The sequence below is a fragment of the Lactuca serriola genome, chromosome 6 (genome assembly GCF_051521515.1).
Source record: "Lactuca serriola cultivar US96UC23 chromosome 6, Lser_US96UC23_V15, whole genome shotgun sequence".
NCBI lineage: Eukaryota > Viridiplantae > Streptophyta > Magnoliopsida > Asterales > Asteraceae > Lactuca > Lactuca serriola.
In genome coordinates this window covers 26,925,908-26,952,669 of record NC_136413.1, presented here as the reverse complement: position 1 = coordinate 26,952,669, position 26,762 = coordinate 26,925,908, and the positions used below count along the sequence as shown (strand labels likewise).

Here is a 26,762-nt window from a genome sequence, read left to right as displayed (position 1 = left end):
TCCTATTTGAAATATATATTAAGAATGAAGTATTGTGAATTGAATTTAGTCACTTTGTTTTTGTTTTTTTAATGTAATATTAAAAAAATGTAACATAATCATAATCTATTCAACTAATCATGTCAATTAGCCAACTGTTAAACAACAGATAAAGTAAACTAAGTCATTTGCCTATTTCTTGTCAACACTCTTAAATGACCCCACTCTTTGGTTGCCAGGAGGCCATGACCAAAAAAAATTATGATTCAGACCTTTTCAAAAAAAAATATCAACATTTTTTTCCATTGTATTTATGTTATTTTTACCATATTTTTGCACGAACGAACCATTTTAATAAATTATTAAAATGTATAATGTAAAAAAAGACTTGTTCCTTCTTCTAAATATGTAATGTGTTATTTATAACTTTATAAGAACACACATTTTGTTCATAATAAATAGTATATAAATGTTCCAAATTATAGAATTATTTAATAATTGTTGATTGAGTTATATCTAATTGAGCCAATATCTACCTTGATCACACACAACCAGAGGCATATCAATACCGAGTCATAGACTTCTAAATACAGAAATCACTTATAAAACCCAATAAAAAAAAAATATTTAAACACCCCTTAATGGGATATAAATAAAAAAAATGTCTTGATATACTATTATTTTATTAGAAGCCATATTCATCTTTTTTAAATTATGAAGTCTGTTTGGTTTTTGTGGAAAATATATTCTGTATGCATCATATGATTTAATGGCAACAAATGTGTCACATAATATAATATATTTGTATTTAAAATAATAAAAAAAGCCCATTCACTACCCTCTTATAAACCCCTCATCTCACCCTCCATTACTCCTTCCCTCCCTTTCGTGACACAAGCAAATCTACTATCTTCTTCATTTAAAGCATTTGACTTCACTGACGCATTTTAACAAACACCTTCTACGCACATGGCTAGACCACAACAACGATACCGCGGTGTCCGGCAAAGGCATTGGGGTTCTTGGGTCTCCGAAATCCGTCATCCTTTACTGTAAGTTTACTTTCCAACAATGCCGATTACACAATCTTTTTTTTCTTTTAAACTTGTACTTAATGCATCATAAGTTGTACATTACGCCTGTATTCACCGGTGAGATACTCTGTTTTTCTTTTTTCCGAACAGGAAGACGAGAATTTGGCTAGGGACATTTGAGACGGCGGAGGACGCCGCCCGAGCATACGACGAGGCGGCGAGGCTCATGTGTGGACCAAGAGCAAGAACCAACTTCCCATACAACCCCAGTTTGTCACAATCTTCTTCTTCGAAGCTTCTCTCTGCTACTTTGACAGCAAAACTCCATAGATGCTACATGGCTTCACTTCAAATGAGCAAGCCATCAATCCAACAACAACAGCAGAAAATGATGAACCAGAAGCGAATGGGTTCGACCCATATTGGTGAATCGTCGCCGGAGACGAAACCGACGATGGTTATGCAGCACCAGCAACCGGCGATGGAGCATAACAGCGTTCTTCAATTCCATTCTCAACATCATCAACATCAGCAGCAGCAGTTCTTTGCGACACTTGAAGATCATCATATTGAACAAATGATCGAGGAATTACTTCATTATGGATCAATTGAGCTTTGTTCTATCGGTCAATCCCAGAAATAGTTCAAAACTCGAACCTGTCATCTTTCTTTTATTAACCCATTCTTCTGGAGCTTCTGTTTCTGAGGCCTATATTTCAAAATTCCAAGTGTAGGTTAGATCATTTGTACTTTGTAGTAGATGAAATTCTTGTATTATATTATCTTGTTGATATGATATAACAGATGGTATAATGGAGTCCACTGTAAATTGATAGACATACACGATGAAGATCATGCAGTGAGGAGGAAAAGAGTTAACTTATAGTTTTTAGGAAATTAACCTATCACATTAATTATCTTTTGATTTCATTTTGTCAACATGTTGGAAGTGTTAATATCTAAAAATATTGAACATCTCCGACAACTTTGTTATTTAAATATATATAAAAATAAAATTATCTAAATGTCATTGAAAATATAATTATCTTGGTAAATTAATTTTTTTTATTAAGCCGGTCAGTCATAATGTTTGCAATATTAATTGATTTAATTATATTTTGTTAAAATAATATTTTTGAGCATTTAAATTGGATACGATATGTTCGGAGCCCTTTTTGGCAGCATAATTATCAAATATTTTTCCAATATCAAGCAAGAGTAATGATATCTATATAGATGATACAATAAAAGCCACTTTTAATTTTGTTTGTATTTTAAATTTGTGTAGAGCAAACTTCATTGAAGATAGTTTCATGTTATTGATTTTCATCTCTGATACTTTTATTCTTTAGTAAATTTTAATTTTTATATTTATTATTTTAAACAATAAAATTCTATAAAATGACGATTATATTTTTTTACCTGTCAAATCTAGAGACTTTTAAAAAAGATATTCAACAAATTGATGTGGTTTTATATATATTTACCATTTAAGTTAAATTTTATATTGAACAAATATTAGAAGGTTAAATAATAAGGAAAAGAAATTGAGTAATCACAGTAATTATCTTTTTGTTTTATTGGTATTTGGATAACTTTTGTTTTCTATAGATCTAATAACAAACTTATTAGAAGTGTTCATATATAACCATTATAACCAAATATAACATGATACAATTGGTCATAATGGTCATATGTGAACATTTCCAGCAATTTCGTTACCTAGATGTATACATAAAAAAATTACCCTTATGTAAATAAAATTAAAAAATAATTAATATGATGAGTCAATTTCCTGAGTTTTATATAATATCGTGCTATAAATTAAAGGGTTAACCCAAACAAAAATATATTCAAATAAAAAGCTAATAAATAAGATGTCAGAACCATTTATAACTATATATGATACTTTTTTATTTATTTTTATTTGTTTATTATCTTAAAACATATAAAATATAATATATTTTTTTATTTTTTTTTAATATTTTCTAGACATTCACAGTTTAATAAAAAAATATTAATTATTAAATTGTGAATATTATATTAAAAAAATTTAAAAACAATTGTATTAATTTTATCAATATTGCTTTTTAATAAGAAAAGAAATACAAAATTATATGTTTTTTATATGTTTGAGTATCTTTTTACATAAAAGGTAAATATTCAAAAAAAAACTATTAATTTGTGAGTAAGCGGTTCTAATTGTTCTTAACTTTATATATACATACATATATATATATATATATATATATATATATATATATATATATATATATATATACACACACACACACACAGAAAGGTAGGTTCAAATGTTTCTCACATCTATTGTGTGCTAGAATGCACCAATAAGACTTTAGTAATAATTATATGTATATTAAATGTTATCCATACTTATAACTCATTTTTGTGGAAACTAATTAAATTTGTTATTAATGTCAACAATAATATTCTTTCAGAACGAATTCGTATATAGAAGAATAAGAATGGATCCAGCAGATTGAGAGTATATTCTAGTAGAATATACTCTCGTTCTTCATATTCCATCCAACTTTAATATATTTTAAATGAGTGAGTTCTGAAATAAAAACTCCTGCTTCGGAAAGCTTGGAATCAGAGGCAGGGACCTCTAAGTGTGAAAGTGTAGAAATAAGATGGGTTTATGAAATGACTCGTGAGTGTGTCACAGGGGGCTTCAAGGGACTTTGTTCAATACCCGCACCATCTGTTTGAGAAGATGGGGGTAGATTATAAGAAGACTCCCCGTGTGTATGTGTAAGTGATTTTGAAGCTCCAAAAGGTACTTTGGAAGAGTGTAAAGGTTGGATGGGCGGAGATCCAGAGTTAGATCGAATGTCGATTTATGAATCCTTTTGAGAGGATTCACCGGCTTTGGTTCTCTTTGTAGCTTGAACTTTATAAGGAGAAGCCTTTCGCTAGGAAAGCTGTTTTGTAACATCTTGTTTCCTGCTGTTTCTAGGCCGTAGGCCAGAAGTCAATTGTGTAAGATCTTAGGCCTCAAGTAGGCAAAGTTTAGTCCATGTGGAAAAGGTAATGTTAGTTAAGAGATTTGACCCTTCAATGGTGTTTAGCACCGAATGGTAGAAAGGAAAAAGTCATAGGGCGGGTTTCTTGCATGAAATTGTAGAGCTCTTTGAAACCTTTATGTGGATATAAAGATCATTGAAAACTGAGTTGAAACGAAGAAGTTATGGTCTTTAGAGGTTTGGTAGTTTTAGGGTTAAGACTAGTACGCCTGGCATACATAAGAGTACGCTGAGTGTACTAGGCAGGGGGATCGTGGGTTCCCTTTAGAGTATGTTGGGCGTACCACGAGTATGCAGGGCGTACTCTAGTCAAGTGCAAACCCTAATTTAGGGTCTTGGACCCTATTTGATGGCCTTAAATTAACTCCAAACCCTGTTACCTTCAACCTCCACCCCATTAAACCCTAAAAACAAAATTCTTGCCCCCATTTGAGTGGTTCTTGAGTTCTTGGTTCGGTTTCATGAATTTTGGTGCTCATTGAAGAATAAGGATCCTATTGAAGAAGTGTTGAGATTGCTTGAAGTTTGTAGATCCAGACATTTTACATCTTGATCTATCTTCTGGAGGTATAAAGTTGTTGGGTCTTGAGCATTTTAACACTCCTATGGTGTACATGCAACCCTAAATACCTTGGATCTAGGTTTTCTCTATTATACATGCAAATATCAATTTTCCAAGGTATTATGCTAACTAGCATATTATGAAGTACAAGTAATATAAAACTAGTAGAATTACATACATCTTTGTTGGTGCTTGATTTCATGGAGCTCAAGAGCCTAGTGCCCCAAATGTGACACCTCAAATGGTTCACACAACACCATGAACAGTTGGACACTACTAGAAAAAAGGTCTTTTACGACGCGCAAAATACGACGCTCATTGATCTATGTTACGCAAAGGAGAGTGACATTAGAAAAATGGCATCTCTTCAAAAAATTTAAGGATAGAAGACACGCATTATTGAGCGCCCTTAAATTAGTGTCTAAAAAAAACACGGAGGGCACCTATAATAAAATGCGCGTCGTCTAAGGATGTCGCTTTATAATTTTTAATGGAACGCGCGTTCCATCCTTTAACAGTAGGGGGAAATGAAATTCTGAAAAATTAAAAATCCCGCCTTCCTTTTTTTTCTCCTTTCCCTCTTGCCCAAATTATGGACGCTCCTTCCTTCCCCCTCCCGACATTGACTGCTGCCTACTTCTTCCCTCACTTCTACCTAATGGAACCACCATATCTCCCACTCGATGTTGAAATTGTTAGAAAAAGCCCTAATTATACTCTCAAGTCTAAATACAGAAAAAATAGAAGATGGTGAAGAAGTAGCAGTAGAGGAAGTGGAGGATGAACAATCGAAAATGGAAGGAATGGAATCAATAGCGTTGTTACTAGATGGGTCAATCTCGGGTCATTTTGTTCAGTTTCCCGAGTCCGTTTATTACCAGATGGGTCAATCTCGTCTTTTCGTCTCAACTTCATATCTCTCTATAAAGAAACCGACGACCCCCACACCACCATCTGCAAACCCTAAGCCATCGTCACTACCACTGAACCCTAAAAACTCATTCACACTCCACTAGATTGGGCTCTCATTAATTGGAAATCCGCGCTGACTTTCTTTCTACCCATGGACACGATTTTCAATAATGCGATAACAAAAATGATTACGAGCCATGAGAGAGCGTACACTAAGATTGATTTATCGTTTTGGACGACTTTGAGGTGGTAAACGATACTATATTGGTAAATGAAGAATCGGAGAGAAAGGAGGATTTCCGTCAGACGACCGACTGTACCGGCGGATCGGAGGTGGTCCTGTTCTTCCTCCCACCACGATTCCCAGCTTTTGTTCGCCGGAACACCGATTCCAAGAGAGAAGGTGAAGAAGACAGCGGAGAGCTGGAGGTTCATGATTATTAGGTCACCGAGTGCAGTTCTGAAGCCTCTTTCGAGTCCGATCTCCATAATCATCGGTAACGCCATTAAAAGACCAAGTTGAACTACAGATTGAGAAGCCATGGCTGCTTTCAAAGCTTTATCTCCTTGCATCTTTGCTGATTTCATAATCGCTTTTTCTAATCCACTTAAACAAAGATATAATCTCCCGTATAAGAACGCATACACAGTAAGCATCACCATCTGAAACATAAGATAATTTGTCATTTTCTTTAGACACTTACACTGTTAGACACATATACATACATATATATATATATATATATATATATATATATACAGATATTAATTAATTTACCATTGAGCTAACGTCGTCCTACTTCCTAGATGGTGTTTGTGTGTGCGCGACAAGACTGAACAGAAAATGGGAAAGAAAAGAAAAAACGAGCAGAAAGATAGAGAAGAGAAAGTGTTGATAGCTCTGTTAACGAATGTGGAGTCTCCAAAGCTGTTGATATCATAGACAACATCATAAAGGATCCTTCAAGGGCTCAATTGCTAAAGTTTTTCATGTCTGATGGAGATCTTTCAAAAGAACTTGATGACAGATTTGGCTCTCAGTGTGGGGATATTTTGGTCTTTTTCGATGCATTGGATAATTGCAACTCTGAATCGGTTAATGTGAAGGTCCTTACTTTCTTTGTTGATCTTTTTTCTGGAGACACATGCCCTAATTTCAATCCAGATTTACAGAAGAAATTCCTTGACCTGGATTTGGTCCACAGAAGAAGGATTTCTTGAAAGTCCTACGCCTACAGGGTTCAAGGTATGCTTTGTTACAATGCTATTTATGTTTTACTTTTTTTGTTTGACTTGATGGGCTTTCTTGGTTAACCACTTAATCTGGACAGCTTAGTGTATCAAAACACCAACCCTTCCCCTACTTGCCCTTAATATTTTTTCCACCAACTTCTCTCATGTTAAAATTGATGATGATTATGAAATCTGTTTGTTGGGATGTAAGGGTAAAATGGTCATATGGTCTTAGGGGCTGTTTTATAGTTGCTAACCATTCAGCCACTTTACCATACAAGACTTGATGGGAAAATAAAAGAAAAAAGAAACAGTCCCTGAATTATTTGTATTGATTCATGATTGATACCTTGTGTTTTCCCATTCCAGGTAACAGTTTCCAATTCGAATCCAAACATAGTAATGGTTGGATTTCGTGTCCATGTGGGGAACACATTAGCAAACCAAATACCCTCTGAATTTGGTTGGAAGGAGAAAATGGATGTAGTACTGGACATGGAGACACGTGTGCTTGGTAGCAGTTCTTGGGTTTCAGGATCTGGGAAAAAACGTTGCATTGGTCAAGTTACTCCTATTCAAGAACAGGTTGTTTCAAGCCGTTTTGCCTAAATGAGAAATATATTATCAAGTACACAAGTCACTTCTCTACTTCAGTTTTTTATATTATTCTTTTACTAATTTACAATCACAGGGACAACAGATGCAAATGAGGAATCTTCACGATCACATGCCATTCTTCGTTTATAAATCTTGCAGGAAATGAAAGAGGTGCAGATACAACTGATAATGATAAGAAAACAAGGTAAAGGTTGGAATATAGAATGGAATGGAATGGAATGAGTCATTCCATTCCATTTCTTCCCTCTCTATTTTCTCTCTCTCTTTTATTCTAATGATCAAAGTTCTTGTTTTTAATATCAGTTTCCTTATTCTCTTTTATGCTTGATGCACCTTTTATTTGCAGGCTTGGCCTGTGCGTACTCCAAGGCCTGTTGCTTTCAAGCTTGTTGCTGATACCCCTCTTCTTACTGGACATGTAAGTTTCAAATCTTTTTGTTGTGGATTTCTTATAGTTTCTTTTTGTTGTGGATTTCTTATAGTTTACTTAGCTTCTTAAATCAAAGAGTATAAAGCTTTCCTAATGTGTTCTAATAATTAAGAAAACGGTGTTTTTTTTGAAAAATGCTTCTCAATTTATCTTATTAGGAAGAATGGAGAACAGGCCTCAAATCATATGTTTTTTTTCCAGTAACTTCCACTTCCTTCATGGGTTTGTAACAATACTGACGGACTTTGCTATTTTGTTGTATGGTGTATTACCTTGGATATAATTTGTTTTTACAGTTTTCTCTTTTTATTTAATTTAAATTTGGATATAAGTTTGTAACACATGGGATTTATAATTGCAGCAAACAATCTTTCTTTTCTTTCCAGACATGATTAAAGACATGTTTTTGGCTGTAGTTATTGGACCACCTGTTGTGGTTGCCATCATTTTGATAGTACAGGTATTATTCTATCTCTGAGAAATTTCATTTGCCATGTCATCAAAAGCTGCCAGATGGACTATTATCTTTCATGTTTGAGTTGGTTCTCAACTTGTAGAAGAATAACATAAAATATTTTGGCATCTGAGTGTAAAAAATAATATTTGAACTCATAAGTTCCTTAATAATACTTTATTGTGTTACATGTACTTTATTACTTACTCATAATATATAATTCAATCTGATTATTGATTATATATGATGAGTAAGGAGAGCATTCTAAACATTCTGGAAACTTTAAAAGAAGAGGGAAATAGGGTCTTGTTCAATGCTTTAGCAGTGTTTGCTCTAAAGGAGATCAACTTATCAAAAGTAAGTTACTGTTTCACCTTTTTATTTAATATTTTTGTGATTGAATGAAAGTCTTAATGAAAGTAATTGACAACCCTTTCTCTGTAAATGATGTTGTGATTGTGGGAGAGGTGTTGTGTTTTTCTCTGTTGCTAGGTAACCTTCTCAACAACAACATTCTACTTAAGCAGGTGACTAATCAAGATTAAGGGAGACTTGTAATCATGTTTGACATTCCTTTCTAGTAAGAAACAGAGTTGTATGATTATTTGTTAGTTTTATAGAAATGTATAACCCATGTTAGCAATGTATTATTTTTGTTTAACATTTGAATGATTCTTTGTATGACATTACAATTTGTGTAATTTATTTTATTTTTTGAGTATGAAATTTTATTTTATATTATGCAATGGATTGTATTTTTTGTATATGGTATTTTATTTATATTATGAGAAATTAAATGCAAATTTAATTTAAAAATTAATAAATATATAAATTTATTTTTTTTAAATATTTAAATTTACGATACGCAAAAATGTGTGTCATCTTCATTTATGAAATGGCCTTTCTTGACAGGGGCTTTCTTGATACGCATTGCGTGTCATTAACACGCGCGTCATAAGGTTACGACACGCGAATGCGTGTCATCTTCCTTTATGATAGGGCCTTCCTTGATACGCATTGCGTGTCGTAAATGCGCGTCGTAATTGCGCGTCGTAAACGAGCGTCGTTCGCGTCGTCTCTCTTTATGACAGGGCCTTCCTTGACACGCATTTGCGCGTCGTCTGAGCCTTTTACGACGCGCAATGAGCGTCGTAAAAGGCCTTTTTTCTAGTAGTGGGAATAACCATGAGAGAAGATATGAGTTCATAGAAAATGGCTTGCCCTCTATATTATGCACTAGTTCCAATTTCACCAACTAATGGGGTCTTTATATAGTGTGCACATTGGGGTTACACAATGTAACCCATGACTTTACCCATTCCTTATGCTCTATGGGTTTTAACCTCCATAGAGTATCCATGGGCCACCACATGGGTTAACCCCTACATAAGGAATCATGGACCATAAGCCCGCATATATAAGAATCAATGATTTACACAATCAATCCCCATATATTTAATTAGTCTCTTTTGATCACTAAATTAATTCAAAATTAATTCTTGATCAATACTAATTAAATAATATGATTTCATATTAATATATTAGAACTTATAATATATTAATAAGTCACAAATATCTTCTTCTCATTAAGAGGTCTACCCAAATGTTCTGATGCCATGCAACCCAAATGGACCATGCCGGGTCGGGTCAAGTATATACCAATTATTGCTATGGACTTAGACACTAATCCAACAAAAGCTTCAAACTTTATGGTTCTTTAGTGTAGATATAGTTATGGGAATTCTTAAGCATGTTTTGATCCCCAGATTATGGTTCTTCTGAGTAGAAGCTACTTGAGGACCTTTGAGCCTCATATTTGGTCTTTTTTGAGGTTTTTAAGTCATAAAAAGGTCATATTGTGGGTTCTTATGAAGCATGCTATAATTAGTAATCATATTATAGGTATAGATGGATAAAAATCAAGGATTTGGTCCCTTTAAGTCATGCAAAAGAGTAAAGTTGTCAACTTTACGAGTTAAGAGACCCCTTAACAGTCAATTATGTGTTTGGACATTAATAAATTAACCATTAAGAGCTTATTATAGGTTTTGGCCCTCTGAAGAGTACCCTAGGCGTACGTAGGAGTACGTTCAGTGTAACGTGTGTTCCCAACATCGTCGACATGTACACTAAGCTTCGGTGGTGAGTACGTGGGGTGTACTCGTTTGGTACGTGGAGCGTACTCCCGAGGAGTCCCCGTTCCTTCTGCTTCGATGAGTTGTACCTTGTGCATAGATGGCCCGTACGCAGGCTATACGCTTCTTGGGCCCTTTTGGGGTTTGCGCCATATTTTGGACTCCTAGGGTTTTGGGCCTTGTTAGGTCACTAGTATTTCTGACATTGGATGATTGTTAGGCTTTGGGTCTTCTTGAAATTGGGCCTATAATGGACTTTGGGTGTCAATTGGGAATTTAGGTCGTATTAGGCTCTTGGAGCCATTGGGTTGGGCCTCAGTTATTAGGCCAAGTGAGGAAAGGGTAAAATGGTCTTTTACCTAGGAGTTGGACAATGGGACTATGATTATATTTATGGGTTGTGGATTAATTATTAATGGGGTACTATTTGATGGTGTTAATGTAGAGAATTATCGGATCAGTAGTTCGAGCTTTTATCAGAGTTATTCAGCAGTTTGAGGTGAGTTTTCCTCCATGTACTCATGGGTCGAACAAACCAATGCCCGCCCACTAGGTTATGTATCCTAGTATATAGGATGTTGCTATGTTGTAGTGATATGTTAGATCTGTATCCTAGTATAGAGGATGTTGCTATATTATGGTAACCTGTTAGATTTATTACCTGGTATTTAGGATGTTTCGATGCGATAGTGATTTGTAGATCTGCCTGTTTATCTATTTACTAGCTATATGTTTATATATTGCATATGTCGACGTAGTGTGGTTGGGTTGAGACTTTACTACTTTGTGTTGCCAGTCAACAAACCCGATAATGTTTATATCGATATGTTGTTATGGTTTATCGGGTTGAGGCGGACCAGCTTGTACTGAAGGCCTAGATACCCACGGCGGTCTGGATAGATTGAAAGCCTGCGAGGTGGTCCAGTTAGGCCGAAGGCCCGAAGAGCGATCTAGATAGGTAGTAGGCCCGGTGCGGCGGTCCAGTCATGCTGAAGGCTCTGAGAGAGGCCCAAATAATCTATAGGCTGGTGTGGCGGTCCAGTCATGCTGAAGGCTCTGTATGCATCTGTTGTTTGTTATGTTTATGTGGTGGTACTTGAGGGGAATTCACTAAGTTTCATGCTTATAGTTGTTTGTTATGGTTTCAGGTACTTCAGATGATCAGGAAAAGCAAAGGCGTGATCGTACATATCCTTCAGATTTTATGTATTGGATTCTGGGATACTCTAATTTTAAATAATGTTTTTGGAAACAATTGTTATGTACACACTTTTTGAGTAAATGGGTTGTTTTTTAAAAGTTTAAAATTGTTGTGATTTTTGAAAAGTTACATGTTTAATGCGTCCGATAGAGGTGGTGGATTTGTTCTCATCCGAGGTTGTCTCATTTGAGATCGAGGCAGGTTGTGTTGGATTGAACACAACCGAGATCTCGAGATGATGTTTTAGATTTGGTGAGTTGGATGGAACTATGGACAACATGCGTTCAAGTAGGCGTCTAGTAGGTCCGAAAGCAGATTGACTTGGTAACCTATAAGTCTTAATAGTTTTGAAAGTGCAGTATACATATTGGATGTCCGTGTTGAGAGGAATGGCTTGATATCTCTCGGAGTATAGCTGTTGTAGCGTCAGAGCCTAGAATCTGAGACTCGAAATTTTGTTTGGCTTCCTCTTGACTACAAACTTTCAAAAATCTTGACATAACACGTCTGGCAGGTTGACGGTGTTAGCTCTCCCGGTGAATATGATGTAAACAATGTAGAGCCAATCTTTGCTCATGGTTTCTGTACCATCATGGTTGCCGGGTAAACCTAAAAAAAATCAGGTGCATCAAGAAGGTCCAATGACTAGGAACGACTGATTTCTTGAATTCCTTTGCCTTGAACTCCCCATTGTAACCAATTTGGTTAAAAAAACGATTGAAACTCTTCAGAGGTTGGTTCCTGCATTCAAAAACCATTGGGGTTTTCTACAATTCATATGGCCTTGAGGAAGGTAGCTTTGTGAACCGGTACAATAATGTCATCTGTGATCTTCGTTTCAAGAACATCTTTGTTGCTCTTCACTCATCCAAAAGCTTTGTGTAGAAGTTGTAAAGGAAAATTAGTGTTAGGGATTTTTGTGAGAGGAACAATGATAGGATTGCAGGAGATGAACTCGATCATGATGTGTATAGATTCATCATAATCCATGGGATCGAGAGAAAATAATTGGGTTGTTTCTCTGAGAATGAACTCAGTGGATAAAGACGAAGCAGATCCGTTGGTTGATTTCTTCTTAGTTGAAGGTTTGGAAGTTTTGGATGTCATTTTAGTGGATTTCAACACCGTTGAAGGAGTTTTGGAAAAGCTTTGAAGAACATAGTATAGAAGAAATCATTCTAGGAAGAAGATAGCTAAGGAGAAAAGTGTGGATAGTTAGGATTCAAAATCCTTATATAGCTTGGATGTTTCCGGTCGAGTTGAAGAATGAAATACCAACACCCAAAAAACCAAAACAGGTTAAATTTAATGCATAGCCTAAAAGGTCTTCCTAAGTGACAGTTGAGAAAAAAAGATGGTACGTTTGTTTGTTCAAAATGGTAACTGTCGATTCAGTTCAGAAAACACTCAGTACTTCATTGGAACGTGTGCCAAAGCATGTTTATTCATGATTAAGAGGATAATCATAAAGAGAATCACCGTTAATATATAAATGAAAATGTTTCAGAATAAAAACTTTAATGATAACCTTAAAATTCATTTATTGATGAGAATCTCGGAACAATCGAATTTCGAGATGGAATGTCATAAGATACTTCGGAATGTATATGAACACTTCATTAGTATATGATATAGAATTCAAGATGGCACAAACTCAAACTAAATATCAGAGTTAAAAATGCATGAAGATCTTAGAGGACAAGTTTCGAAACAAAGTTGAAATTTCGAGAGATGAAGGAACAAAGCTCGGAAGGAGATAAGTGATGAAATCACATGACCATTTCGGATTTGAATTCCGAGGTGTACTTCAGAGATATCATTCTAACATGAAATATTTCAAGATTTCCGATGTAACTATGTCGGACTAAGCTTCACATGATTAGGAGGGATGAATAACTTAAGACTAGAGGAAATGTTAGACAAAAAGACATATAATGATCCTTTATTTTCTGAGAATAAACAATTCCAAGGAGAAAAAGTTTTAGTTCAGAATTATTGACCTTTCTAATGTTTCCATTAGAGAGTGTAGACTGTTGGATTAGGTTCTAAGCCAATACATGAATTAGTATAATCTTGAATTATTAGCAAAGTCCTTTTGGGTTACCCTCAAACCTAGTAATTGGATATGATGACTTTTAGAGAGAGAGAGAGAGAGACTTATTTATTGATTTTCTATATGATTAATAAATAGCAATAAATGAACATATTAATGTGTTATGAAAATAATATATTAATTAGAAATAGTAATACTTAATTAATAATTAATTCGAAATTAAGTAGATTAATTTTGGGATTAATTGTATCTATTAAAAGTACAAGGGTTAAAGTACAATTGTTCAATAATTGAACTATAAAGAGTCCAAAACCTTCCTTTAAAGGAGGTGGACAAAATTAGGATATTCAAGGACATCTGGAATACTCCTTGTAGATAAATAGGAAGTTGGATAATTACCAAATTGAATAAATATTATTTTATTCATTTAGGGTTATATAGGGTTTCCAAGTTGCAATATAAAAGGATCCCTTGAGCTACAATTTTCGGCCACTCCTTATACTCTATAGACAGCCGAAAATTGACATCCCCTCTCCCCTCTCAAAAGATTCTTGTTGCTAGTGGTGGGTGTAAACCATTAGATTTAAGACATTTGTGTTGCTAGCTTCTAAGTTATTGAAGAAAGGATTATTGGTTATTTACTATAGGAATCAAAAGGAATGTTTACCTTCTACAATTTTTGAAATTACCTAGGGTTAGTGTGTTCTGATTGTTCAATATAATGTTAGATCAATAATGTTATGACTTAGATCTTTAGGTTGCATGTACCCTTAAGTGTTATGGATTTATCTACATTAGTACATGTAAAACCCATCAGTGGCATCAGAGTGTATGGTTGTCTAACAATGAATGTACATTTCTTGAACTTGAACAAGGAGGAAAAAGAGAATCGTCATTCTGTTTTGACACCACGACGTGGTATTGTCCACTACGACGGGTGATATGTGAATTCGTGTTCTTTTTCATTCTACCACGACGTGGTGGACGATCAGATTGATAAAATCGGTTTTGCTTATTGAAAGATAAAGATTAAAAACATAATTTGTTTATTTTAATTAAACTTATTCCTTAAGTTAGTCAAATCGCTAGTACGCCTCATTCACGAAGCCATACTATAATGGGAGTTTAAGGAAGCGGCTTATAAAATGACCGCCATTGGGTATCCATTCTTACCCACCGCATTCTTGTGTGGTGGAGGGTCGTAAGCCGAACGGATTTGATAGGTCATAATTTCATTAATAAGTATAATGACATAAAAAGTAACTAAACATCAATTATAAAATCCCACTCTTAGTTACTTAAGGAAAATGTGAAAAGTAGGTTAATCCATAAAAATGCACATTATACTTTATAGTAGTTAGTGGAGTGCGTGTGTTAAAAAACACACTAACTGTGACTCTAAAGATTACTAATGGGCAACTTGAAAATTGTCGTTAATTAATATAGCGCGTGTGTTTAATCGGCACATTAAAATGAGATGATAAATGACATCGAGAGTGCCAAGCTAAGTTGTATGGTTATTCACATCTTCTTTGTGATCCTCGGTATCCCAGTCACAAATAGAAGAGCTTAATTTGAGATTAAACATGTCATTGATAGATTTAATGAATTTGAAAAGATCTAGGCATTTCATAGTTCAAAATTGGTGAATTGCTTTTACTTATCTTCATAAATTTGCAATAAGATTACGACATCCATCTTTGTTGTTGTGAATTGTTATTTTGGATCCCAACCTTAATAATTTAGTATGGGTTAATATATTAAGGATAATTGTCATCTAACTAAAACTACACTTCTTTTTCTTTATAAATGTCTACTCCTGCTCCATCATCTTCTACCCACCGCTCGGGTTTCTCCCTACTTTCCATATTCTCCAAATTGACTTTTGATGGTTCCAACTATAATGATTGGATTCGTATCATCAGAATGGCTCTTCGCTTTGAGGGCAAAGAATATGTCCTTGAAGAGAAACTCGTTGAAGTCGATGAAGCTACTACTACTCCTGAACAACTAGCCTCCTACAGAAAACACTTCGACGATCCAACAAAAGTTGCTTGAATCAAGGTCGCCACAATGACTCCTGAGTTGCATAAGTTCTATGAGGAGTAATGGTATTTTGAGATGAAAAATGGCCTTCTGGAAAAGTACCATAAGAGAGTTTGTCAATAGAAGTTTGAAGTGTTTAAGTTCATCATGGCTTGTAAAATGAAAGAAAGAGAGTCTGTCTGCAACCACATGCAGAGAATGCAAAGATACGTGGAGTGTCTGGTTAAGCTCAATGTGCACTTTGATGAGGAGTTGGTCATTGACATGGTCCTAAAATCTTTGCCAAGTTGTTATGATCAATTTAGATTAACTTATCATTTGAACAATTCATAAACCGCATTGGCCTAACTCCACAACTTGCTATAGACTGATGAGTCAGGATTAAATGGGAAGAATTCAACCCCTCCTGCTAATGCTCCTGTTCTCGCCATTGAAAAGGGTAAAGCGAAGAAAATGAAGGTTGCTCCCAAAGCTAACTGGAAGAATAAGGCCCATGCAAGGTCATCAAGCAATGGGCCAAAGGTGAAACCCAAAGCAGACATTCCAACTGTTAGTGAACACAAAGAGGCCATGACAAGGCTAGTAGAAGAGGTGCTGCCCCAAATACTTGCAAGACATCAAGGATGGCAAGGTGAAGCCATCGTCAACAGGTATATACACTATTCAAACTAATAACTCACCATCTACTCATTCTGGGTCCTTGACACAGGATTTCGATTTCATATTTTTTTCTTATTTGCATGGGCTAAGAGAAAGTGATGAGGTGGAACATGGATGGATGAATTTGATAATCGGAAATAGGCAATATTCTCCTGTTACCAAGATTAGGACTTATCATCCCGTGCTTAGTAGTGATGTTAGGATTAGTTTAATTGATTGTTTCTACTCATCAGAAATGACATGAAACATTATTTCATTTCATTCATTTTTTAGCCAAGGTTTTCGCTACGCTTTTAATGATTTGAATGGTTCAATTTTAGTTTATAAAAATGGTGTTTCTATATTTGAAGCTTTACCTTGTAATGGAGTATATGATACTGTGACTTGTATGGATAGCTTAGGTAATAGTGTATTTCATATTGATTCGTATAATGGTCTAGACAAGGCATCCTTGTGGCATTGTCGTCTTGGGCACATTAACAAGAAACGCCTTGCCCAACTCCAAAAGGATGGAGTCTTGGAATATTTTAATCTAAGGGGAAATGATGAATGCATATCTTGTATTTTGCGCAAGATGACAAAATCACCTTTCACTGGATCTTGTGAAAGAGGTGAGGGTTTGTTGGACCTCATACACGCAGATGTGTGTGGACCATTTAGATCTACCACTAGAGATGCTAATCGATTTTATGTAACATTTACAGATGATTATAGTAGATATGGATATATCTACTTAATCAAGCATAAGTCAGAAACCTTTTAAAAGTTCAAAGAGTTTAAGCATGAATTCGAGAATCAATAAGGCAGGAAGATAAAGATGCTCCGATCTGATAGAGGAGGAGAGTATCTTAGTATCAAGTTCCATGACTACCTCAAGGAATGTGGAATAGTTTCACAACTGACTCCTCCTAGGACACCACAACTTAATGGTGTGGCTGAGAAGTGCAATCGAAACTTGTTGGACATGTTTGGTTCCATGATTAGTCGAGCCAATCTTCCCATTTCCTTTTGGGGGTATGCCTAAGAGACAGCCACCCATATCCTCAATCCTATCCCTATTAAAAAGGTTCCCAAAACACCTCACGAAATGTGGACAGGGAAAGTTCCCTCGTTAGCACATCTCAAATGTTGGGGTTGTGAAGCTTTCGTTAGACGAGAGACTCATGACAAGCTAGAATCCGGAAATGAGAGATGTATTTTCATTGGCTAGCCATAAAAGTGTTTTAGATATTTGTCATACATGCCTAGTGAAAATGTGGTCTTTGTAGCACGAAGATGAGTCTTTCACGAAAGAGAGAGAGAGAGAGAGAGAGAGAGAGAGAGAGAGAGAGCTCTTATGCAAAGAGGATAGTGGGAGCACAACTAACCTTGAAGAGATTCAAGAATTAATCAATGAAGGAACCTTAGAAGACAAAAGAACTCAACCAGAGGAAGAAATTCCAGTTAATACAGTTGACAATTCATAACCTCTTTGTCGTTCTAGTGGACTTAGCATGCCACCTGAGTTCTATGGTTTCCATATAACTTTAGATGGCGATACATTTATCAGTGATTAGACACTGACAAATTAAGATGGGCTAGCCAACTACTAAGAAGCAATGGCAGGCCCTGACGCTGCTAAATGGAAAAAGGCAATGGACAGCGAGATCAAGTCCATGTATGACAACCAAGTTGGAATTTGGTTGATCAACATCCTGGTCGAAAGACAATTAGTTGCAAATGGATATTCAAGAAGAAAACTGACATGTATGGAAATGTGCACACTTTCATAGCATGACTGGTTGCGAAGGGCTTTACTCAAACCCAAGGGGTTGACCATGATAAGACCTTCCCACCAGTGGCTAAGATAAAATCTCTTAGGATAATGCTCGCCATAGTTTCGTTTCATGATTATGAAATTTGGCAGATGGATGTCCAAACCACTTTTCTCAATGGAAAGTTGGCTGAAGATGTTTACATTAGTTAGCTGGAGGTTTTTGTTGATGCAAAGTTTCCCAATAGAGTGTGTAAGCTTGAAAAATCCATCTATGGATTGAAGCAAGCATTTCACAACTAGAATCTTTGCTTCCATGAAAAAGTCAAAGAATTTGGTTTTTCTACGAGTGAGGATGAGTCTTGAGTATATTTCAAAGCTAGTAGGAGTATAGTAACTTTTCTAGTATTATATGTTGATGACATGCTACTCATGGGAAATGACATTCCAACCTTGCAAGAAGTGAAATTTTGGATTTGAAAGTGTTTCGCTATGAAAGATCTAGGAGAGGCTGAAAGACCCACACTTTCATATTTCTGAAAGACACAAACTTTCATACTTGACAATTGTTACTCCAAAACATGCTACATGCATATTCATAAAAACAATATTTTACATTGTTAACTTGTTTACAAATGACTGGATACAAATCGACTATTTCAAAGTTTTATATATTACATAGCTTCCCAGGATACTATAGTTTTATACATAGGGGAATACAAAATACAAAAATAATATTACAACTATTCTAAACCTTCCAACAGTATATGACTATACTGGTTACTTATCTCCTCCAAATTTGTTAAACATTGAGAGGGGTAAACGGTGACGCTTAGTGAGTTCAATAATAGATACAATATAATGTTATGCCATATATATACTTCAATATGGCAGAAGCAAAGAGGAACAAGGAATAACAAAGGCATATGTGAATCATGTGACAAGCTTTCCATATCAATCAATGATTTGATTCAAAGATATACAATCAATGAGACATAACAATTTCCATACTTGATATACATCAATAAAGATTCGGCCCAAATGGCATAGAAGACATACAATTTCTTATTAACATTTTGGTAGTTTTCAGGCTTATAGCCATGTTTAACCATCTGCCAATACCATAGAATATAAGTCATTCTCTTATGGAGACATGTTCTACATGGCCAGAGGCTACGTACCAGTACCAATGTGAATCTAAGTCCTTTCACCGATCACATGGTCAAAGGTATTACTTTGCTATTAAAATAGCGAATAAAAATAACACGGGAAATAACCCAGAATAATAACACTGAAAAGCATATAGCACATATAACACATACCATACAATTATTCTTATATATTGAACTCACCGTGATATAACCGGGGGTTAAAATAGTAATTTGTGCAGCACTCCATTATAACAAATAGCTTTCTTCGTTGAAAATTGGGAGCTTTCTTGAAAAACGGGCCCTGCGAGGGTTGACCTTCAAACCGAAAAGATAAACTTCTCGGGCTCTTCGGGCACTTCGGGACGTGTTTAGAACGTTGGAAATGACACCGGGGCTTCAAGGGATGTCAAAATAGTAAGAATATGGATTTAGGGGTGAAAGTAGCAATTTCTAAACTTTATCCAGGAGATCTCGCAGCTACTATTTATAGTAGCGTGGTTTGGAGCTTTGGCCGAAGGGGGAAGACACGCGGCAGCAGCAAGGGGCTACAGATGGCGCGCATGCGAGGGAGGAAGGTGGCGGGTGCGAGGCTCGGACACGCAAGGAGGCACGCGTCGGATGCCAATTGGACCGCGCTTCGGACGGCTCTCCGGATTGGACACGAGTCTGCTGACTCACCGAGATCGGACACGGGGCGGGTGACGTGTGCAAGATCCGACCTTATCCATGCGATATTCCTCGGAAATTGAGCCCCAAACTTCTAAGATCCATAACTTTCGCATACGGGCTCTGTTTTTGACGTTCTTTATATGCACACGTTGGTAAATTATGCTCTACAACTTTTGTTTAGACTCTGTCGGCTAATTTTGACTTCATTTTTAATATTATTATGACCGGGATAGGAAAATCCGTTAAAAATTCATAACTTCTTCATCCAACGTCCGTTTTCATCAGTCTTTTTACCGTTGTACTACTATTGACGAGACCTTCGATTCTCGTTTTGTTTGCGTCGGCTAAAAATCACTCGATCTTTATTTCGAGTTTTTAGCTGTCTACTGCTATTCTGAAACTTAGATAAATCATAACCTCCTCATACGAATTCATATTTGAACATTCTTTTTATGAAAATTCTCGGTTTAAATACTACAACTTTCATTTAGATAACCAAGGCTAAAAAGTAGTTTATCGAAAACTCACTTTTTATATCATTCGGCGCCGTGTCGGTTTTGTCGCGGATCTTCGATTGGTCATAACTTTTTCGTTATAACTCGTATTTCGATGAGGTTTTCGCCTAAATGTTTCTAACGAGATTCTTTACAAATTTCAATAATAAAATTTTACTTATTTTAAATTTTATATTTTCGTTAAATTTCGATATTTGTCTTTTGATTGGAATCTCATTAGACTTCCAATATTTTATGATTGATTCTAAAAATAGTTTTACTTAATTTCTAGAAAAAACTATCTGTTAGAACTCAATACTCAAATCACATAATATTTCATAATATTATTTACTTTTAACATTTACAAAATACGATTTCAAAATGTGTATGTTACAGAGGCTGTCTATATTCTCGGGATAAGAATTTTTAGAGATAGAAAGAACATGCTAATTAGACTTAGTCAAAGTACATACTTGGAAAAACTAAAGTGGTTTAGCATAGAAAATTCCACGAAAGGAGAGCTATGTATTCAAAGAAATGCCAAATTAAGTAAGACTCAAAGCTCAAGTATGGATGAAGAGTTAGCTGATATGAGTCGAGTCCCTTATGCTTCGGCTATAGGATTGATTATGTACGCTATGACATGTACTCGCCCTGATGTGTCCTTTGATTTAAGCATGGTCAGTTGCTATCAAGGTAATCCTAGAAGATTTCATTGGACAATAGTTAAGAATATTCTCAAGTATTTGCAAAGGACAAAGGACATGGTTCTAGTCCTAGGTGGCAATGATACATTAAGAGTGACTCGGTATAGTGACGCCAGAGTTCAAACAAATAGAGACAACTTTCATTCTCAATCTAGTTGTGTATTTACATTAAATAGAGGAGAATTTACATGGAAAAATTCCAAGCAAGACACAGTGGCTGATTCTACCTGTGAATCATAGTACATATCGGCAAGTGAAGCATCAAAGGAAGCAGCGTGGTTGAAGAAATTTATTGGAGATATTGGAGTAGTCCCAACCATTCAGGAACCAATTGAACTTTTCTGTGATAATGAAGAAGTGGTTGCTTTAACCAAAGAACCAAGAGATCATGGCAAATCAAGACATATCGACTGAAAATACTATTATATCGGACATGGAGTTGAAGAAGGTCATCTCATATTAAAATGAATCTCGTTAGAAGATAATCTTGCAGATCCCCTCACAAAGGCTCTGAGTAGGATTAAGCACAGACAGCATGCTAGGGAGAGATGGCATTAGTTTTAGTTGTTAGATGATTAGTTTGAAACTTGTAACAAAATAAATGTAATTGAATTTTTGTGACTGAATAATAGAGATTATTTATGGGTTTGTTTACTGCATTTATGAATTATTCATTCATGTGTTTCATTTTGCATGCTTTACTTCCCGTATAATTTAATTATTCAAATTCCATAGCCACTCATACTTTGAGAAGTAAGTAGTGAATTAAGTATGTCATGAATTGGATTATAGATTATCTAAAAAAGTTAGACATAGCAATTGTATTGCCACAACATTCATGAGTACTTAGAAATGGAGATTTAAGTATTTGACAAACCCACGCTTAGAGAATTACTTCATGGATTATATCACCAGTAATTCTGAGACGATTATACACTATATTCTTGAAACAAAGATATATAAGTTGCAATTTACAAGTCGGTTGTGCATTGATGTTGCGTAAACGCATCAGTAACATGATGTTATAAAACCCAGTGTCATGTATGATTTGGTGAGGAAATGATACAAGCATATAAGTCAATGTTTATTTGTTCCTTTTTTCCTAATGGGAAAAGCAATATCTTTGGGCCCCTAGGTGATTTGGTGTTGACTTATAGTCTTGGGCCTAACAAGGACTCAATTTATGTATTCAATTAGAAGTCTTATGTCATCATTACAAATCGGGAAATCGGCAAACAAAATTTAAGAAAATAAGATTGATTCTAATCCATGTCTCATGTCTATATGATATTTAATAAAATGCAGGAATATTTGATCACTTATCTTAGGACCAATGTATGTTTATTTTAGAGTTTGGAAGGTTCTATAGAAGCACTCTTTGCTGTTTAATTTAGAAGTTATAATGGTAATTGCAGTCATACACTTATCCATGTGGGACACTATTGGATAGGTGTCTAAGCCAATAACTGATTTAGTATAATCTTGAATTACTAGCAAAGTACTTGTGGGTTGCCCTCAAACCTAGTAATTAGATAGGATGACTTTTAGAGAGAGAAACTAATTTATTGATTTATTATATGATTAATAAATAGAAATAAATGAATTTATTAATATGTTATGAAAATAATATATTAATTAGAAATAGTAATATTTAATTAAAAATTAATCAAAAATTAATTAGATTAATTTTGGGACTAATTGTATTAATTAAAAGTGGAAGGGTTATAGTGCAATTCTTTAATAGTTGAACAAGAAAGAGTCCAGAACCTTCCTTGGAAGAGGTGGACGAAATTAGGGTAGCCCACCACATCTAGAATATTCCTTGTAGATAAATAAGAAGCTGGATAATTACCAAATTGAATAAATATTATTTTATTCATTTTGGGTTTTCTAGGGTTTCCAAGTTGCACTATAAAAGGATACCTTTAGCTACAATTTTTGGCCACTGCTTCTACTCCAGAGATAGCCGAAAATTGACATCCTATTTGTTCTCTTAAAGCTTCTTGTTGCTAGTGCTGGGTGTAAACCATTAGAGGCAAGACATTTTTGTTTCTAGCTTCCAGGTTATTGAAGAAAGTATTCTTGGTTGTTTACTATAGAAATCAAAAGGTATGTTTACCTTCTATAATTTTTGAAATTACCGAGGGTTAGTGTGTTCTTTTTGTTCAATAGAACGTTGCATCAATAGTGTTATGACTTAGATCTTTAAGTTGCATGTACCCTTAAGTGTTAAGGATTTATCTACGTTAATACATGTAAAACCCATCACGGACTTCTTGGAAGAATTGAGGATCAGGCATCATCATTCCCATTTTGTTCAAAAACTCATTAAATTTGGTTTCATCTAATGCCTTAGTAAAGACATCAGGAATTTCATCATCAGAATGAAGAAAAATGAGCTCAATGTTACCTTTTAGAACATCATCTTAATAACACGGTACGGAATATCAATGTGCTTAGTCATGGAGTTTTGAATTGGATGTGAGAGATCGAAATTTCACTTTGAGAGTCTCAACAGATAGGAATCTATTAACATCGGTAACCATAGTCCAAATGCTGAGATTTCTTCCATAGAACATGCAAGGTGCAACTTGCAGCAACAATGTATTCTGCTTCAGATGTTGAAAGACTGAAAGGCCCAAGTTAGTGGTTTGGTCTAGGCTTTACAATGTAATAGTAGGGAGTATGTTAGTAGTGTGTTTTGTGGTTAGTTTACGGTTGTAATGAGTTTACGGTCGTAAACACCTTACGGCCGTAAACTCTTCTCGGTCGTGGTCCCTGTATATATAGAGGGTTAGTCAGACGTTGTGGTTGTTGATGCCTTTAGTATTCATGGTTCTCCATCAAGTTGTACCAGACGTTTATTGATATAAAACGTGTGAAAGCTTGGTTTATTCTTTTTCATTTCTATTATTGCCTTGTGTGTTTTGTGTTTGCTATTGATCTCTGGTAAGATCCTTTATTTAGACTTTATAATTGGTATCAGAGCACGGTTATTAACATGGCACCATTGATCAGACTTTGTTTATCAAGCATGTTGGAGATGATCAAATTCTTGTGCAAATTATGTTGACGATATCATCTTTGGGTCAACTTGTCTGAAGCTTTGCAAAGAATTCAAAGGTGTAATGAAGAAACGGTTCGAAATGAGTTCGTTGGGAGAAATGACCATGTTTTTGGGGCTTCAGGTAAAACAGAATTCAACCGGAATCCTGCTACATCATGCCAAGTATGTGGAGGATATTCTTGAGAAGTTCAAGTTTCGCGATGCTAAGTCTGCTTCAACACCAATGGCAGAACGACCTCTTCTGACTCCAGATCCTGAAGGCGAATCTGTAGATCAGACTCACTATCGATCGATGATCTGATCGCTGATGTATCTTACTGCAAGTCGACCGGATATCATGTTTGCAGTTTGTCAATGCGCATGTTATCAGGCTAATCCTAAACTTTCACATCTTATTGCTGTCAAAAGAATTTTTCGGTATATCAAAGGGAGCGTAAAATTGGGTCTTTGGTATCCGAAGAATTCTGAATTTGATCTTTATGCTTTTGTTGACAGTAATTATGGAGGTTGTGAGCTTGACAGGAAATCAACCTCAGGAGGATGTCAATACCTAGGTGACAGACTAGTTTCGTGGCAATGCAAGAAGCAACACACTATCTCAACTTCCACAGCGGAGGCGGAATATGTTGTTGCGTCGGCTTGTTGCTCTCAAGTTATCTGGAACCAACATCAGCTGTTGGACAACGGTTTGAATTATCTAGAAACCCCCTATTTATTGTGATAATGAAGCTGCTATCTTGCCAAAAACCCAGTCCAACACTCTAAGACCAAGCACATCGACATTAAAATTCATTTCATCAGAGACTGTTACGAACTTTCACTAATCCGGCTGGAACAGGTCCACACTGATAATAATGTGGCGGATTTGTTCACAAAGCCATTTAACAAAGCTCGCTTCGATGTGCTTGTAGGCTTTCTGAAAATGATTCGTTTTGAGGAGTAAGTTTTTTTTTTTTTTTCATTTTTATTTTCTTCAACCCAATTTTCAAATTTTTTTATTTTTTATTATTTATTTATTTATTTAATTTTATTCTATATTTTAATTTCCTTAGGATAGATTAAATTTGCGCATTTTTCTTCTTTTACCTTTATTCTCACCCATGCACAAATTTAGGGGGAGAAAAATTCAAAAACCCAAAAACAATAGAAAAATTCAAAAATCCAAAAACAATAAAAAAATTCAAAAATCCAAAAACAATAAAAAAAATTCAAAAATCCAGAAAATTAAAATCATTGGTGATGATTTTGTTTGTAGGTGTTGTGACGGGAAATGAAATTAGCAAGTGATAACGGGCAATCTGAATCGGCGTAACGTACCTAAGTTGAATCGTCTACGCTCTGTGTTCGGTGTGCTAGTAGGCACGAAAGATTTTAAATGGACTTGACTAGGGAGAGTTGAACCTAATGAATTTAAGGACTTGACAAACTTTGACCTAGTTAGATCCGTTTAACCTGATGTCACGACGCTCGGATAGGTTGAGCAGGGAGATATACATGGGAATCTACCGGTCACATTAAATAACCCGTATCTAGAACTGTGGATTCACTTTTCCTCGATGTGCAGATTCTGTCCTTAATTCCGGTTGGATGGGGCGACTGGTAAATTCCGATAAATTAGGTCTGTAGAATATCGTTTTCTTTCTTTCTGGCTGTTAGTTATATGTTGTCTCCTTTGCGTGACTTCCAATCTGACCTGGTACACAACATATGCAACTCTATTTCTCTGCATGTTATGTATATGAAATTCATGTTATCTGTTAGCCATATGTTGTCTCCTTTGCGTGACTTCCAATCCGACCTGGTACACAACATATGCAACCTTCTACTTCTCAATCCCTCTGAAACAATAAGTAATAGAATTCTGAATCTATCCTCTCTCTGAATGATTGTCTGCTCACCCGGTGTAAGGAGTACTCTGGAAGTTCTTGATGGTTGGGGCATATCAGGAAGCAGGAAACACGTTCGAGTACACTTAAAATTGAACACATACAAATTGTCTGTAGATCTCGCTGCTTGATTTAGGTGGACAACAATATTCATGGTTGTAGTCAGTTAAATGGTCTTAAGAAAAATTTATTTAAGAATTAGGGCCAATCATGATGATAAAATTACAATTAGGTATATGCATATATATCATGTCATTGGTAAACTGTCCAAAATTGTCACAAATTTTTCGTGTTTAAGTGGACCACAATACTGGCGATCGGTCAGACGAAGATGTGAAGATAAGGGTACCGACAAGTGGAATAAGATTGTCCAACAACTTTGATCTCAGCGTCACAAGTTCAGTCACAGTAGTTAAATTTTTGAGACTATGTTTTAGTTAAACCTAAATTATTTTATTTTTATTTTATTTTTATTTTTATTTTTATTTTTAATTTTTTAATTAATTTTGTTTTATTCTTTAGCTGTTCAAATTAATAAGTTTTATTTTTTATTTTTGTGCATAATTAAACTTTAATGTCATTTTAATTTTATTTTAATTTTTTTTATTTTAATTTTACTTTAGTAAAAATCCTCAAAAAGAATTGTTTTTTAAAATTTTTTACTGTGTTGG

General features: G+C 35.2%; 1 protein-coding gene and 1 pseudogene across 1 annotated transcript; one reads left to right on the top strand and one right to left on the bottom strand.

Annotated features, from left to right (window-relative positions):
• Window positions 1–867: 867 nt before the first annotated feature.
• On the top strand, window positions 868–1,814 carry LOC145057926 (ethylene-responsive transcription factor ERF003-like). Its single transcript, XM_079005842.1, has 2 exons — window positions 868–1,031; window positions 1,164–1,814. Exons 1-2 carry the CDS (start codon window positions 949–951, stop codon window positions 1,654–1,656), a joined length of 576 nt encoding a protein of 191 aa, XP_078861968.1. The 5' UTR covers window positions 868–948; the 3' UTR covers window positions 1,657–1,814.
• A 3,810-nt stretch (window positions 1,815–5,624) lies between these two features.
• On the bottom strand, window positions 5,625–6,221 carry LOC145059593 (callose synthase 5 pseudogene; annotated as a pseudogene).
• Window positions 6,222–26,762: the final 20,541 nt, after the last annotated feature.